Here is a 17,385-nt window from a genome sequence, read left to right as displayed (position 1 = left end):
CTCCTCTGCCGCTAACCTCCTCACCATACATCGTTCTCACCTGTCCCACCGTCGACCCCCGGCCCACATCCTCCCCCTGGCCTGGAATGCCTTCCCTCCGCACATCCGCCAAGCTAGCTCTCTTCCTCCCTTCAAAGCCCTACTGAGAGCCCACCTCCTCCAGGAGGCCTTCCCAGACTGAGCCCCTTCCTCCCCATCCCCCCCACCCTACCTCCTTCCCCTCTCCACAGCACTTGTATATATATTTGTCCAGATTTATTACTCTATTGATTTTACTTGTACATATTTACTATTCTATTTATTTTGTTAACAATGTGCATATAGCTTTAATTCTATTTGTTCTGACGATTTTGACACCTGTCTACATGTTCTGTTTTGTTGTCTGCCTCCCCCTTCTAGACTGTGAGCCGATTGTTGGGTAGGGACCGTCTCTGTTGCCGACTTGTACTTCCCAAGCTCTTAGGACAGTGCTCTCTACACAGTAAGAGCTCAATAAATACGATTGAATGAATGAAGGAGAATAGAAGGGGACCCAGAACTGAACCTTGAGGGACCCCGCACAGTTAGGGGATGGGAGACAGAGGAGGAGCCCACAAAAGAGACTGAGAATGAGCGGCCACCTTAGAATGAGGAGAAGGGGGTATTCTAAGTGTTTGGGAGATCATAATAAAATAGAGAGGGTAAATACAATCCTTTCTCACAAGGAACTTACAGTCTAGAGAGGGAGATGAACATTGAACACATTGTGAGCAGGGAGCATATCTACTAACTCTGTTATATTGTACTCTCCCAAGCACTTAGTACCATACTCTGCACACAGTAAGCATGCAATAAATGCCACTGATTGATTGAAATAAATTACAGATTCATTCATTCATTACTTTTATTTATTGAGCGCATTTATTGAGCACTTACTATGTGCAGAGCACTGTAGAGAGCACTTGGGAGAGTACAATATAACAATAAACAGATGCGTTCCCTGCCTACAGTGAGCTTACAGTCTCAAGGGGGAGACAGACATTAATATAAATAGATAAATTACAGATCTGTACATAAGTGCTGTGGGGCTGCGATTGATTCATTCAATCGTATTTATTGAGCGCTTACTGTGTGCAGAGGACTGTACTAAGCGCTTGGGAAGTACAAGTTGGCACCATATAGAGACGGTCCCTACCCAACAATGGGCTCACAGTCTAGAAGGGGGAGACAGACAACAAAACAAAACATGTGGACAGGTATCAAGTCATCAGAATAAATAGAATAAAGCTAGTTGCACATCATTAACAGAAAAAGTAGAATAGTAAATATGTACAAGTAAAATAGAGTAATAAATCTGTACAAACATATATACAGGTGCTGTGGGGCAGGGAAGGAGGTAGAGCGGGGGTGGGGAGGAGGAAAGGTGAAAGGGGGCTCAGTGTGGGAAGGCCTCCTGGAGGAGGTGAGCTCTCAGTAGGGCTTTGAAGGGAGGAAGAGAGCTAACTTGGCGGATGTATAGAGGGAGGATGTGATGGCATTTATTAAGCACATACTATGTGCAAAGCACTGTTCTAAGCACTGGGGAGGTTACAAGGTGATCAGGTTGTCCCATGGGGGGCTCACAGTCTTCATCCCCATTTTACAGATGAGGTAACTGAGTCACAGAGAAATTAAGTGACTTGCCCAAAGTCACGCAGCTGACAATTGGCAGAGCCAGGATTTGAATCCGTGATCTCTGACTCCAAAGCCCGGGCTCTTTCCACTGAGCCACGCTGCTTCTCTAAATAAAGGGAGCAAGTAAGGGTGACAGAAGGGAGTGGGAGAAGAGGAAAAGAGGGCTTACTTAGCAAAGGTATTTTGAAGCAATGTCCCTTCTACAAGGCTTTGAAGTGGGGGAGAGTCATTGTCTGTCAGACATTAGGTGGGAAGGTGTTACATGACAGAGGGAGGACGTGGACGAGGGGTCGGCGGCAAGATAGGTGAGATCGAGGTACAGTGAGATGATCAACATCGGAGGAGCGAAGTGTGAGGGCTGAGTTGTAGTAGGAAAGCAGCAAGATGAGGTAGGAGAGGGCAAGGTGATGGAGTGCTTTAAAGCCAATGATGAGGAGTTTTTGTTTGATGTGGAGGTGGATGGGCAAACACTGGAGTTTCTTGAGGAGTGGGGAAGCATAGCCTGATAGGGAAATGGGAGAAGAGAAATACAAGGAGTGGAAATGAGAACTAAAGATTCATTCATTCAGTCATTCAACCGTATTTATTGAGCACTTACTGTGTGCAGAGCACTGTACTAAGCACTTGGAAAGTACAGGTCGGCAACATACAGAGACGGTCCCTACCCAACAACGGGCTCACAGTCTAGAAGAGGGAGACAGACGCCAAAACAAAACATGTGGACAGGTGCCAAGTCACCAGAAGAAATAAAAATAAAGCTAGATGCACATCATTAACAAAATAAATAGAATAGTAAATATGTACAAGTAAAATAAACAGAGTGATAAATCTGTACAAACATATGTACAGGTGCTGTGGAGGGGAAGGAGGTAGGGTGGGGGGGATGGGGAGGAGGAGAGGAAAAAGGGGACTCAGTCTGGGAAGGCCTCTTGGAAGAGGTGAGCTCTCAGTAGGGCTTTGAAGGGAGGAAGAGAGCTAGCTTGGTGGATGTGGGGAGGGAGGGCATTCCGGGCCAGAGGAAAGACGTACCTACGAAGATATGTACCTACGTGCTGTGGGGGTCAGGGGGAGAATATCAAGGGCTTAAGGTGTATACCCAAGTATACCGGAGGCACAGGAAAGGCCTCTTGGAGGAAATGTGATTTAAGGAGGGCTTTGAGGGCTGTTGTATATGTTGGGGGAGGGAGTTCAAGACCAATCAATCAATCAATCGATCGATCGTATTTATTGAGCGCGTACTGTGTGCAGAGCACTGTACTAAGCACTTGGGAAGTACAAGTTGGCAACATATAGAGACAGTCCCTACCCAACAGTGGGCTCAAAGTCACGCAGCTGACAATTGGCGGAGCCAGGATTTGAACCCGTGACCTCTGACTCCAAAGCCTGGGCTCTTTCCACTGAGCCACGCTGCTTCTCTAAATAAAGGGAGCAAGTAAGGGTGACAGAAGGGAGTGGGAGAAGAGGAAGAAGAGAAGAAGACCAGAGGAAGGATAATAATAATGATGATAATAATAATGATGATGATATTTATTACTTACTGTGTTATATGTGCTTGCTCTGTGCCAAGCACTGTTTTAAGCTCTGGGGTAGATACAAGGGTTGTCCCACTTGGGGCTCACAGTCTTAAACCCCATTTTACAGATGAGGTAACTGTGGCACAGAGAAGTTCAGTGAGTTGCTCAAAGTCACACGGCAGATAAGTGGCGGAGCTGGGATTGAAACCCATGACCTCTGGCTCCCAACCCCATGCTCTTTCTACTAAGCCAGGCTGCTTAATTATAATGGTATTTATTAAGCACTTACTCTGTGCCAAGCACTGTTCTAAGCGCTGGGGTAGATACAAGGTAATCAGGTTGGACACAGCCCCTGTCACACGTGGGGTGCAGTCTCAGTCCCCATTTTACCGATGAGGTAACTGAGGCCCAGAGAAGTGAAGTGACCTGCCCAAGGTCACACAGCAGACGAGTGACAGAGCCGGGATTAGAACCAGGCTCGTGCTCTATCCACTATGCCATGTTGCTTTGCGGGGAAGGGGTCAGGTAGGGACTGTCTCTATGTGTTGCCAACTTGTACTTCCCAAGCACTTAGTACAGTGCTCTGCACAAGTAAGCACTCAATAAATACGATTGATGATGATGATGATGAGTTAGATGACATCGCGGTACAGGGAGTAAGTTGGTTTTAGAGGAGTCGAGTCTGTGAGTTGGTTTGTAGGAAGAGATCCATGAGGTAAGATACGAGGAGAGCACTAATCAGCTGTGTGACTTTGGGCAAGTCACTTAACCTCGCTGTGCCTGGTAAGGAACTGGTGTTGTATGAAAGGAGAGAAGGTTAGCACTCCCCTTGAGAAGGATGGAAGAGGTCCTAGTGGCCTCTACAACACATATATGGTTAAGGCACTAACGCCTACTTCGTGGCATCTAACCAAGTTGGCCCTTCTATCAGTCGTATTCAATCGTATTTATTGAGCGCTTACTGTGTGCAGAGCACTGTACTAAGCACTTGGGAAGTCCAAGTTGGCAACATATAGAGACAGTCCCTACCCAACAGTGGGCTCACAGTCTAAAAGGGGGAGACAGAGAACAAAACCAAACATACTAACAAAATAAAATAAATAGAATAGATATGTACAAGTAAAATAAATAAATAGAGTAATAAATATGTACAAACATATATACATATATACAGGTGCTGTGGGGAAGGGAAAGAGGTAAAATGGGGGGATGAAGAGGGGGACGAGAGGGAGAGGAAGGAAGGGGCTCAGTCTGGGAAGGCCTCCAGGAGGAGGTGAGCGCTCAGTAGGGCCTTGAAGGGAGGAAGAGAGCTAGCTTGGCGGATGGGCAGAGGGAGGGCATTCCAGGCCCGGGGGATGACGTGGGCCGGGGGTCGATGGCGGGACAGGCGAGAAAGAGGTACGGTGAGGAGATTAGCGGCAGAGGAGCGAGATTAGCGGCAGAGGAGCGAGATTAGCGGCAGAGGAGCGAGATTAGCGGCAGAGGAGCGAGACTGTGAGCCTGCTGTTGGGTAGGGACCGTCTCTATATGTTCCCAACTTGTACTTCCCAAGCGCTTGGTACAGTGCCCTGCACACAGTAAGCGCTCAATAAATACGATTGATTGAGTGAATGAACTGGTAGTAGTCGATGGTAGTGGGCAGGTCAAAGAGGGAGAAGCAGGAGCTGCGAGGTGAGAGGCATACGCCGAGGAAAACCCTGAGACTTCTGGGTTCTGGAAAGGAAGTGAGGAGGGGGAAGGGAGAGGAAGATGGGAGGGAGTCTACTGATAGGAGGGGAAGAGAAGGGAGCAGAGGAGACTAGGCCTGAACGTCTTCTCTAGGCTAAGTAAACCCAGTTGCTTTAAATTTTCCTCAAAAGAGCAGCATCATAATTTTCCTCAAAGGAGCAGCATCCAAATGATGAAATAATAATAATAGTAATAATAATGATAATGGCATTTGTTAAGTGCTTACTATGTGCAAAGCACTGTTCTAAGCACTGGGGAGGGTACAAGGTGATCAGGTTGTCCCATGTGGGGCTCACAAGCTTAATTCCTATTTTACAGATCAGGTAACTGAGACACAGAGAAGTGAAGTGACTTGCCCAGTCACACAGGTGACAAGTGGCGGAGCCAGGATTTGAACCCATGACCTCTGACTCCAAAGCCCGTGCTCTTTCCGCTGAGCCATGCTGCTTCTCTGATATGGGTAGTTCTCTCTCTCCAAGTTGTGGCTATTAGGCTTCAATTAAGACACCTTTCCAATGACCCTGTTGATTTTTTTTAATCAATCAATCAATCGTATTTATTGAGTGCTTACTGTGTGCAGAGCACTGTACTAAGCGCTTGGGAAGTACAAGTTGGCAACATACAGAGACAGTCCCTACCCAACAGTGGGCTCACAGTCTAAAAGGGGGAGACAGAGAACAAAACCAAACATACTAACAAAATAAAATAAATAGAATAGGTATGTACAAGTAAAATAAATAAATAAATAACTAGAGTAATAAATATGTACAAACATATATACATATAAAGATAGGCCAGAGTTGCATTTGGAGGGGCCTCAGCTCCAGATTCTTTGTGGCCAGCGGAGAGAAACCATCTCCCACACGGTTTGCCTGAGCGTGCGCCGCTCTCATTCATTCATTGTCAGTCAGTCATATTTATTGAGCTCTTACTGTATGCAGAGCACTGTACTAAGCGCTTGGGAAGTGCAAGTTGGCAACATATTGAGACGGTCCCTACCCAACAGCGGGAGCTCTCAGCTACAGGGAGGAGTCAGGCAGGGTTTGGAGGCTCTGATTTCCCCAGTGGACGCGAGAGGACCTTGTGAGGCAGCGGAGCCCAGTCTCCATCAATCATCATCATCATCATCATCCATCGTATTTATTGAGCGCTTACTATGTGCAGAGCACTGTACTAAGCACTTGGGAAGTACAAATTGGCAACATATAGAGATGGTCCCTACCCAACAGTGGGCTCACAGTCTAAAAGGGGGAGACAGAGAATAAAACCAAACATACTAACAAAATAAAATAAATAGGATAGATATGTACAAGTAAAATAAATGAATAAATAAATAGAGTAATAAATATGTACAAACATATATACAGGTGCTGTGGGGAAGGGAAGGAGGTAAGATGGGGGGGATGGAGAGGGAGACGAGGGGGAGAGGAAGGAAGGGGCTCAGTCTGGGAAGGCCTAATGGGATTCAAGATTTGGGTTCCGACCCTTCCCACCGCCATCGATCCGAGGCCTGTCGGGTCTAGGTCAGCCTCTGCCCGACTGCTCAGACGGTGAAGGGGCCCAAATGTGTACCCCGATGTTTTGTTTGATTTGGACCGTCCGTTTAAATGTGCATTACTTTGTGGAAAACATTTTACTAAGCGCTTGGGAGAGTACAGAACAGTGCTTTGCACATAGTAAGCGCTTAATAAATGCCATTATTATTATTATTACTATTATAAACAGACACATCCCCTGCCACAACAAACAAGCTTACAGTCTTCTAACAAGGGCCAGGGAGTTCCCTTGGATAGCCCACCTTGTCTCGTCAAAGTCTTCAGAATGTGACAGGCAATCACTCTACAACCTTAACCTTAACTTGTACCTCCCAAGCGCTTAGTACAGTGCTCTGCACACAGTAAGCGCTCAATAAATACGATTGAATGAATGAATGAATGCATTGACTGGAATGCTGCTTTTGGCCTCACGAGCCGGGGCCGGACTGGGCAACTGGTAATTCTCAAGGGTTCACGAGCAAGGCTGGCATCAGGTGCGGAGCCGTGAGGCTGCTAAGAACTCAGTCGCCTGTCAAGAGGGTGCCAGGGGCAGAGGGGTGACCTTCTTAGAGAAGCAGTGTGGCTCAGCGGAAAGAGCCCAGGCTTGGGAGTCCGAGGTCATGGGTTCTAATCCCTACTCCACCACTTGTCAGCTGTGAGACTTTGGGCAAGTCACTTCACTTCTCTGGGCCTCTGGTCCCTCATCTGTAAAATGGGGATTAAGACTGTGAGCCCCCCGTGGGACAACCTGATCACCTTGTAGCCTCCCCAGCGCTTAGAACAGTGCTGTGCACATAGTAAGCGCTTAACAAATGCCATCATCATTATTATTATTATTATTCTCCCCACATCCCCTCCAAAAGTCCTTCCCTGACTAAGCCCCATTTTCCTCTTCTACAGTTGCCCTGACTTGCTCCCTTTATTCATCCCCCTTTGGATGTCAGAGGTCATGGGTTCGAGTCCCGGCTCTACCACATGTCTGCTGTCTGCTGTCTGTCTGTATGACCTTGGGCAAGTCACTTAACTTCTCGGAGCCTCAGTGACCTCATCTGTAAAATGGGGATGATGACTGTAAGCCCCACGTGGGACAACCTGATAACCTTGTATCCCCCCCAGCACTTAGAACAGTGCTTTGCACATAGTAAGCGCTTAACAAATGCCATTATTATTATCTTCTAGACTGTGACCCCGTTGTTGGGTAGGGACCGTCTCTACATGTTGCCAACTTGTACTTCCCAAGCGCTTAGTACAGTGCTCTGCGCACAGTAAGTGCTCAATAAATACGATTGAATGAATCCCCCTCCCATCCCCCCAGCACTTGTGTACATATCTGTCATTTATGTATATTAATGTCTGTCTCCCCTACTTAACTGTAAGGTCACTGTGGGCAGGGAATGTGCCTAGTCATTGTTATATTGCACTCTCCAAATGCTTATTATTAATAATAATAACAACAATATTATTATATTATATAATATATTGTATGTAATAATATATGACACATAATATATAATAATATATTGTCATATTGTTATTATTATAATAATAACAATAATAATAGTATTTGTTAAGCGCTTACTATGAGAAGCAGTGTGGCTAGAGAGACAGCGTGGCTCAATGGAAAGAGCCTGGGCTTTGGAGTCAGAGGTCATGGGTTCAAATCCCGGCTCTGCCAATTCTCAGCTGTGTGACTCTGGGCAAGTCACTTCACTTCTCTGAGCCTCAGTTCCCTCATCTGTAAAATGGGGATGAAGACTGTGAGCCCCACATGGGACAACCTGATCACCTTGTAACCTCCCCAGTGCTTAGAACAGTGCTTTGCACATAGTCAGTGCTTAATGAATTCTATTATTATAATAATAATTATTATTATTATGAGCCAGGGATTCTTCTAAATGCTGCGGTAGAGGCAAGATAATTGGGTTGAATACATTCCCTGCTCCACAGTAGGGCTCACAGTGTACAGGTGAGGCAGCTGAGGCCCAGAGAAGCAAAGTGACTTGCCCAAGGTCACACAGCAGAAAAGTGGCGGAGCAAGGACTAGAACCCAGGTCCTTCTGGCTCCCAGATCTGTGCTCTGTCCATGCTGTATCTCACAGCTCTTTTGCTGCCCTGCACACTGAGAGTGCTCAATAAATACGATTGACTGACTGTGTTCAGAGCCCCCCTTCCACGAAGCCAAGAGGATAATGTGGGCAACATTCATTCATTCATTCAATCGTATTTATTGAGTGCTTACTGTGTGCAGAGCATTGTACTAAGCGCTTGGGAAGTACAAGTTGGTGACATATAGAGATGGTCCCTACCCCACAACGGGCTCACAGTCTAGAAGGGGGGGACAGACAACAAAACAAAACGTGGGCAGGTGTCAAGTCATCAGAACAAATGGAATTAAAGCTAAATGCACATCATTAACAAAATAAATAGAATAGTAAATATGTTCAAGTAAAATAAATAGAGTAATAAATCAGTACATACATATATACAGGTGCTGTGGGGAGGAGAAGGAGGTAGGGCAGAAGGGGATGGGGAGGAGGAGAAGAAAAAGGGGGTTCAGTGTGGGAAGGCCTCCTGGAGGAGGTGAGCTCTCAGTAAGGCTTTGAAGGGAGGAAGAGAGCGAGCTTGGCGGATGTGCGGAGGGAGGGCATTCCAGGCCAGGGGGAGGACGTGGGCCGGGGGTCGACAAGGATTCAAATACGGCATTTGGAAAAATAGGTTGGTGGATTATGTATTTTTTAAGGCTTTATAGCATGCTAGATGCCCACAACCTCTGCTCACTGTTTTCTGTTTTTAAAGTTATTAAGATTACTACAGCAGCTGAATTAATTCATTCCCATTTTGTTTTCAGGGAAGGTAATCAGGTGAATCAGGAACTGCTGCAGGTTTCTCCATTTATCAGTGAACAGTTCATTGAGCTGCTGTGTCAATACAGCCCTAACCAGGTTAGAGAGACCCTGCAGGTGCTGGAATGCTACAGACTAGAGGAAACCATTCAGGTAAGGCCGGTTAAAGCACAATACTAATAATAATTGTGGTATTTGTTACTGCTTTCTATGTGCCGAGCGCCGTTCTAAGCTCTGGGGTAGCTACAAGGTAATCAGGTGGGACGCAGTTCATTTACCTCATGGAGCTCACGGTCTTGATCCCAATTTGACAGACGGGGTAACTGAGGCACAGAGAAGTTAAGTGACTTGCCCAGGGTCACACAGCAGACAGCTGTCTCAACCCTAACAACAAACCTTTCAGGAGTCTCCCGAAGGAATAACCGGGCAGGGAGTCGTCGTCTCTGTGGCACAGAAGTTTGGATTAGGAGTATGAATGTATGGCCCCATTCTTGAGCAACAAATGGCTCAGATCTGCTGGAGGAAAAGACTGCAGTAATCCAAATCCCTTGGAAATTAATTCACATAAACCATAACCACTATTAGTTGACTTCCTAGTGGTGTTTTCCACTGCTTTAGTGTTTTGCTAATGGGCAATGGGAACCACAGGGTTAAATCAATCAATTGTATGTATTGAGCGCTCACTGTGTGCAGAGCACTGTACTAAGCGCTTGGGAAGTACAAGTTGGCAACATATAGAGACAGTCCCTACCCAACAGTGGGCTCAGGGGTTCAGACGATGGAGATTATCACAGAACTTTTGGTTCCTAATAGTAGATAATCGTGCTGCTGGATGCTCAGAGAAGCACAAGCCAAACAGTGGTACATATTGAGTGCTTACTTAGTGCCGAGCACTGTACTGAACGCTTGGATGTTGTCTGTCTCCCCATTCTAGACCGTGAGCCAGTTGCTGGGTAGCAACCATCTCTATATGTTGCCGACTTGTACTTCCCAAGCGCTTAGTACAGTGCTCTGCACACAGTAAGCACTCAATAAATACGAATGAATGAAGTGGTAGACATTTCCCTGCTCACAGCTTTTCAGGAACATATAGATTCCACTCATCAAGCTCAATCCATCAGTGGTATTTACTGAAGATTTGGAAGGCACCTTCCCTGCCCACAAGGAGCTTGCAGTCTAGCAGGGGCATTATTTCATTCATTCATTCAGTCATATTTATTGAGCGCTTGCTGTGTGCAGAGCACTATACTAAGCGCTTGGGAAGTACAAGTTGGCAACATATAGAGACGATCCCTATCCAACAACGGGCTCACAGTCTAGAAGGGGTAGACAGACAACAAAACAAAACATGTGGACAGGTGTGAAGTCATCAGAATAAATAGAAATAAAAAGCAGCATGGCTCAGTGGAAAAAGCATGTCAGAGGACATGGGTTCTAATGCCGGCTCTGCCACCTGTCTCCTGTGAGACCTTGGTCAAGCCACTTCACTTTTCTGTGCCTCAGCTACCTCATCTGTAAAATTGGGATTAAAACTACGAGGCCCACGTGGGACAACCTGATTACCTTGTATCCACCCCAGTGCTTAGAACTGTGTTCGGCACATAGTAAGTGCTTAATAAATACAAATTATACAAATAAATACGAATACAAATAAATACGAATACAAATAAATACAAAGTGCTTAGCAAACACCATAATAATTATCATTATTAATGTCTAGACTATAAGCTCATTTGGGGCAGGGAATGTGTCTGTAACGTTGTTATATTGTACTCCCCCGAGCGCTACAGTGCTCTGCAGACAGTGAGCGTTTAGTAAAGACAGTTGACTGGACTGACTGACCAATGTAAATTACAGATATGGACATAAAATATGGAATATGGAATAAAATAATAATAATAATAGCATTTATTTAGCACTTACTATGTGCAAAACACTGTTCTAAGTGCTGGGGAGGGTGCAAGGTGATCAGGATGTCCCACGTGGGGCTCACAGTCTTAATCCCCATTTTACAGATGAGGGAACTGAGGCCCACAGAAGTGAAGTGACTTGCCCAAAGTCACACAGCTGGCAAGTGGCGGAGCTGGGATTTGAACCCATGACCTCTGACTCCCAAGCCCGTGCTCCTTCCACTGAGCCATGCTGCTTCTAAAATTAATATTAATTGAATATTATTAATTGAATATTAATATTAAATAAAATTGAATAAAACTACAGAGAGGCTTGCAGGTCAACACCAAATCACGCCCAGGGTGGCTGAACGTGGTTGATCATAACTGTCCCACCACCCTCCACCCTCCCCACTTCCCCTCCCCACAGCACTTGTATATATTTGTATATATTTATTACTTTATTTATTCTACTTGTACATATTTACTACTCTATTTTATTAATGCTGTGCATATAGCTATAATTCTATTTATTCTGACGGTTTTGACACCTGTCTACTTTTTTGTTTTGTTGTCTGTCTCTCCCTTCTAGACTGTGAGCCCATTGTTGGGTAGGGACCGTCTCTATATGTTGCTGACTTGTACTTCCCAAGCGCTTAGTACAGTGCTCTGCACACAGTAAGCGCTCAATAAATATGATTGAGTGAGTGAATGAATAACCCCAACCACCTTCCCAGCCAAAGAAGATGTGTGCCAATCAAGCAGTGGTATTTATTGAGTGCTTGCTGTGTGAAGAGTCTCTATATGTTGCCAACTTGTACTTCCCAAGCGCTTAGTCCAGTGCTCTGCACACAGTAAGCGCTCAATAAATATGATTGAATGAATGAATGAATAACCCCAACCACCCTCCCAGCCAAACAAGATGTGTGCCAATCAAGCAGTGGTATTTATTGAGTGCTTACTGTGTGAAGAGTTCCTATATGTTGCCGACTTGTACTTCCCAAGCACTTATTACAGTGCTGTGCACACAGTAAGCGCTCAATAAATATGATTGAATGAATGAATGAATAACCCCAACCACCCTCCCAGCCAAACAAGATGTGTGCCAATCAAGCAGTGGTATTTATTGAGTGCTTACTGTGTGAAGAGCAGTATACTGACTCCTTGGGAGAGGATGATAGAATTTGTAGACAGAATCCTTGCCCAAAGAGAGCCGACGGTCTGCAGGACGTTAAAATTAAGTAAAATAATTTATTAAATTTACAATAAACTGCACAGACAGTGATATTGCTCTTAGCAGCCACTCAAATACTGTTTTGTGATGTTCTTTCCTTCTATAGATTACTCAGAAGTATCAGCTCCTTGAAGTCTCTGCCTACCTCCTGGAGAAGAAAGGAGACGTGCATGGTGCTTTCTTAGTAATGCTTGAGGTAGGCTGGAGCCCTGAGAAAGGTCATGGACTTTAATTTCTTTTTTTATTTTGTGGTAGTTGTTGAGCACGTACTGTGTGTCAACTTCTAGACTGTGAGCCCACTGTTGGGTAGGGACCGTCTTTATATGTTGCCAACTTGTACTTCCCAAGCGCTTGATACAGTGCTCTGCGCACAGTAAGCACTCAATAAATACGATTGAATGAATGAAACACTGTTCTAAGCACTGGGGGAGGTACAAGTTGATTAGGTCGGACACGGTCCCTGTCCTACATGGGTCTCCCAGTCTAGGAGGGAGAAGATGTATTTAATAATAATAATAATAATGGCATTTATTAAGTGCTTACTATGTGCAAAGCACTGTTCTAAGCACTGGGGAGGTTACAAGGTGATCAGGTTGTCTCACGGGGGGCTCACAGTCTTAATCCCCATTTTCCAGATGAGGTCACTGAGGCCCAGAGAAGTGAAGTGACTTGCCCAGAGTCACACAGCTGACAGTTGGCGGAGTCGGGATTTGAACCCATGACCTTTGACTCCAAAGCCCGGGCTCTTTCCACTGAGCCACGCTGCCTCTCCGGCAACTGAGGCACAGGAAAGTGCCTTGCCCGAGGTCACACGGCAAGCAGTTGACAGAGCCGGGATTAGAACCCGGGTCTTCCAACTTCCAGACCCATGCTCTTTCCTGCTTCCCACTTGTAAGCAAATGTATACTCTGAGGTCAAAATTCAGCTAGTTCCCGGGACCTCACTTTTCCAAGGTTTTGTGACCACCAGGTGAACTTTTCACAGATTCCAGGAAAACCCATTTCCTAGATACAATCAGACCTCAAAAAGTCACTGAGAGGATTTCCTTTGTGGGAACCTAAGGACTTGAAAAGCTAGTTCACACAGATCCGACACCATGAATTGTTTCTTTTATGTCGCAGAGACTACAGAGCAAACTGTTGGAGCTCACACATGAAAATGAGAGTAAGTTTTTGAAATAGATCTATTCTTTTGTGCATTTACTGTCTGATATTCTCTGCAGTGGAAGCTCTTGCTAAGTGGCTAAAATGTATAAATGACTTTCACAATTGCTCGTCCTTCCTGCCGTGAATTTGCTACTGTCAGCTGTACCCGACGACGCTGGAAATGTTAGTTTTCTGAGGGTGTTGGGTTCGTTCTTTAGGATAAAGGCTTTCTTTGCCATTTAGCACATCGGGTTCAAACTCCTCCTGAAATCAGACTTTAAGGAGATAAGGTGAAAATAAATCGTGGATGAAGGGTCTCCAAAGGAGAAGCAGCATGGCCTTGTGGAAAGAGCCTGGGCCTAGGAGTTGGAGGACCTGGCTCCTAATTCTGGCTCTGCCAATTGCTTGCTGTGTGACCTTGGGGAAATCACTTCACTTCTCTGGGCCTCATTTTCCTCAACTGTAAAATGGGGATTAAATCTACTCTCACCTACTTAGACTGTGAGCCCCATGTGGGACAGGGACTGTGTCCAAACTGTTAAATTTGTATCCACCCCAGCACTTAGAGTAGTGCTTGGCACATAGTAAGAGCTTAACGGATCCTATTTTTTTAAAAAAAGGCAAAGTGAATATGTTTTGCCGTGTTAAACTGCATAACCATGTAGGCATTACAGAGTTTTGATGTTGATTCATTTATGATTTCATTCAATTGAAATTCATTCAATTCAAGCGCTTAGTACAGTGCTCTGCACACAGTAAGCGCTCAATAAATTTGATTGATTCAATTCATTCAATCGTATTTATTGAGCACTTACCGTGTGCAAAGCACTGTACTAAGCACTTGTTTGTATGAGACCCCCAAACCAGTGACTTGCCTGGATGATATTAATAATTGTGGTAGTTGTTAAGCATTTACTATGCATCAGTGTACTAAGCACCGGAGTAGGAGCAAGATCATCGGGTCCCACATGGGGCTCACAGTCAAGTAATAATAATAATGATAATAATAATGATGGTATTTAAGCACTTACTATGTGCCAAGCACTGTTCTCAGCACTGGTGTCGAAATGAGGTAATCAGGTTGGACACAGTCCCTGTCCTGCATGAGGTTCACACTCTTAATTCCCATTTTACAGATGAGGTAACTGAAGCCCAGAGAAATGAAGTGACTTGCCCAAGGTCACAGAGCAGGCAAGCGGTCGAGCCCGGGATTGGAACCCATGTCCTCTGACTACGTGAGGTTCACACTCTTAATTCCCATTTTACAGATGAGGTAATTGAAGCCCAGAGAAATGAAGTGACTTGCCCAAGGTCACAGAGCAGGCAAGCGGTCGAGCCGGGATTGGAACCCATGTCCTCTGACTCGCAAGCCTGTTCTCTTGCCACTAGGCCCTAGGAGGGAGAGCAGATATTGAATCCCCATCTCGCAGATGAGGGAACCGAGGCACAGGGACGTGAAGTGATTTGCCAAGGTCACACAGCAGGTTCGTGGCGGAGCCAGGATCAGAACCCAGGTCCTTCGACTCCCAATCCCTTGCTCTTCCCACTAGGCCATGCTGCTTCTCTGTTTCTGTAGCCCGGATGCTAGATTAGTATCTGCAGAGAAAGTCTACTTACCCGCTCTGACCCACGGTGTTCCTGTGGGTACCCGAGGGTTGGGTAAATTGTTGGCACGGTGAGTTTTCAGGGCAGAGCAGGCCTGCTGAGGCGGGAGAGAGTGGACTGGAATGGGAAAAGCTTTAAGGAGAGGGGTGAGTTGGCCTCGGCATGGACAGTGATGCCATCCGGGCAGAGCGAACGGCGATAACCGGCCCGTTCCGTGGTGAGAGATACTCACACTTGACCCGATCCGACCCGAACCCGGACACCGACGGCCCGATCTAATAATGATAAGGTAGGTATTTGTTAAGCGCTTACTATGTGCCAGGCACTGTTCTAAGCGCTGAAGTAGATACAAGGTCATCAGGTGGTCCCACGTGGGCCTCACAGTCTTCATCCCCATTTTACAGATGAGGTAACTGAGGCATAGAGAAGTTAAGTGACTTGCCCAAGGTCACACAGCAGACAAGTGGCAGAGTCGGGATCTGCAACGTTGCCGCGGATACCAGTGGGTCACTTTGGGTCAGTTGAGGATGTGTAGGTCTGGACCCCCGGAAACCCTTAAGGGAGGCAAAAGTAGCCCCCTCCAGTAATTTATGGTAGAACAGTGATGATAATAATAATAATAATAATAATAGTAATAATAATAATGGCATTTGTTAAGCACTTACCAAGTGCCAGGCACTGTACTATTCACCGGGGTGGATACAAGCAAATCGGGTTGGACGCAGTTCTCGCCCCACATGGGGCTCACCGTTCTCAATCCCCATTTTACAGATGAGGGAACGGAGGCCCAGAGAAGTGAAGTGACTTGCCCAAGGTGACACAGCAGTCATAATTCTATTTGTTCTGACGCTTTTGACACCTGTCTACGTGTTTTGTTTTGTTGTCTGTCTCCCCCTTCTAGACTGTGAGCCCGCTGTTGGGTAGGGACCGTCTCTATATGTTGCCAACTTGGACTTCCCAAGCGCTTAGTACAGTGCTCTGCACACAGTAAGCGCTTAATAAATACGATTGAATGAATGAATGAATAATTCTATTTGTTCTGATGCTTTTGACACCTGTCTACATGTTTTGTATTGTTGTCTGTCTCCCCCTTCTAGACTGTGAGCCCGCTGTTGGGTAGGGACCGTCTCTATATGTTGCCAACTTGGACTTCCCAAGCGCTTAGTACAGTGCTGTGCACACAGTAAGCGCTCAATAAATACGATTGAATGAAAGTAGCGGAGCTGGGATTAGAACCCATGACCCCTCAGACCCCCAGGCCTAGGCTTTATCCACTACCCCGTAGCCAGTGACAGATACTGATGGCTGCCTGCTGAAGTATACAGCCTGTTTTTCAAAGAGCATTGAGAGACTTTGCGTTCTATTAAACAGCATTTTCTATGATTTATTATCAATTTGTACTTCCCAAGCGCTTAGTACAGTGCTCTGCACATAGTAAGCGCTCAATAAATACGATTGATGATGATGATGATGATGATCTATGCATAAGTACATAGGTTCATTCAATCATATTTACTGAGTGCTTACTGTGTGCAGAGCACATAGGTCAGAGAGGGTTGTATAATAAAGAACTAAGCTTAAAGAACTAACCAGCAGCGTGGCTCAGTGGAAAGAGCGCATGCTTGGGAGTCAGAGGTCATGGGTTCGAATCCCGGCTCAGCCACTTGTCAGCTGTGTGACCTTGGGCAAGCCACTTAACTGCTTTGTGCCTCAGTTACCTCATCTGTAAAATGGGGATTAAGACTGTGAGCCCCACATGGGACAACCTGATCAGCTTGTACCCCCCCCCCCCCCGCCCCTTAGAACAAGTAAGCGCTTAACAAATACCATCATAACACCGGGGTAACTTTCCCCAGTGATGTTAAACTGATCGTGTGTTACAAACCGGGGAGATGTTTAATAATCTATTTCTTTTTTTTTTTTTTTACCCTACTTCTCAAAGCGGACCCGTCCCTAAAAGATGTTGAAGATGTCTTGGGAGAAGCGATTGCCCTTTGCCAGAGAAATTCACATAGTTTAAACCAGCAGCAGCGAGAGGTAAAAAGTTGACTGGCCATACTATTAGATTTAAACCTGCTGTACAGTTTTCGAAAGAGGAATTCATTTTGTTTCCATTGCTCTTTCAGCCCCCTGCGTCTAATTAAACTGGATTTTAATCGCCTTTTACCATTCCCCAGGAGTACAAGGGGCTCCTACTAAAATTAAGAATGTGTGGCCTCTTTTCCCTTCAAAAGAGTTT

At 45.7% G+C, this 17,385-nt stretch overlaps 1 protein-coding gene and 1 non-coding gene across 4 annotated transcripts in view; both read left to right on the top strand.

The window, feature by feature from the left end:
* The window catches only part of VPS8 (VPS8 subunit of CORVET complex), a 367,622-nt gene that overhangs the window by 262,942 nt on the left and 87,295 nt on the right, over positions 1 to 17,385 (top strand). For all 3 annotated transcript variants that reach the window (XM_038743776.1, XM_038743795.1, XM_038743785.1), the window contains 4 exons: positions 9,279 to 9,426; positions 12,503 to 12,592; positions 13,518 to 13,560; positions 17,089 to 17,183. In XM_038743776.1, coding sequence (XP_038599704.1) covers positions 9,279 to 9,426; positions 12,503 to 12,592; positions 13,518 to 13,560; positions 17,089 to 17,183 — 376 coding nt within the window. The remainder of the gene's footprint in view (positions 1 to 9,278; positions 9,427 to 12,502; positions 12,593 to 13,517; positions 13,561 to 17,088; positions 17,184 to 17,385) is intronic.
* Positions 3,962 to 4,084, top strand: LOC119936100. Its single transcript, XR_005453641.1, has one exon. It is a non-coding gene; the product is annotated as a U6atac minor spliceosomal RNA (small nuclear RNA).

Source organism: Tachyglossus aculeatus, chromosome 1 (genome assembly GCF_015852505.1).
Source record: "Tachyglossus aculeatus isolate mTacAcu1 chromosome 1, mTacAcu1.pri, whole genome shotgun sequence".
NCBI classification, from domain to species: Eukaryota; Metazoa; Chordata; class Mammalia; order Monotremata; family Tachyglossidae; genus Tachyglossus; species Tachyglossus aculeatus.
The sequence above is the reverse complement of the archived record's forward strand: the minus strand, read 5'-3'. Positions and strand labels throughout refer to the sequence as shown.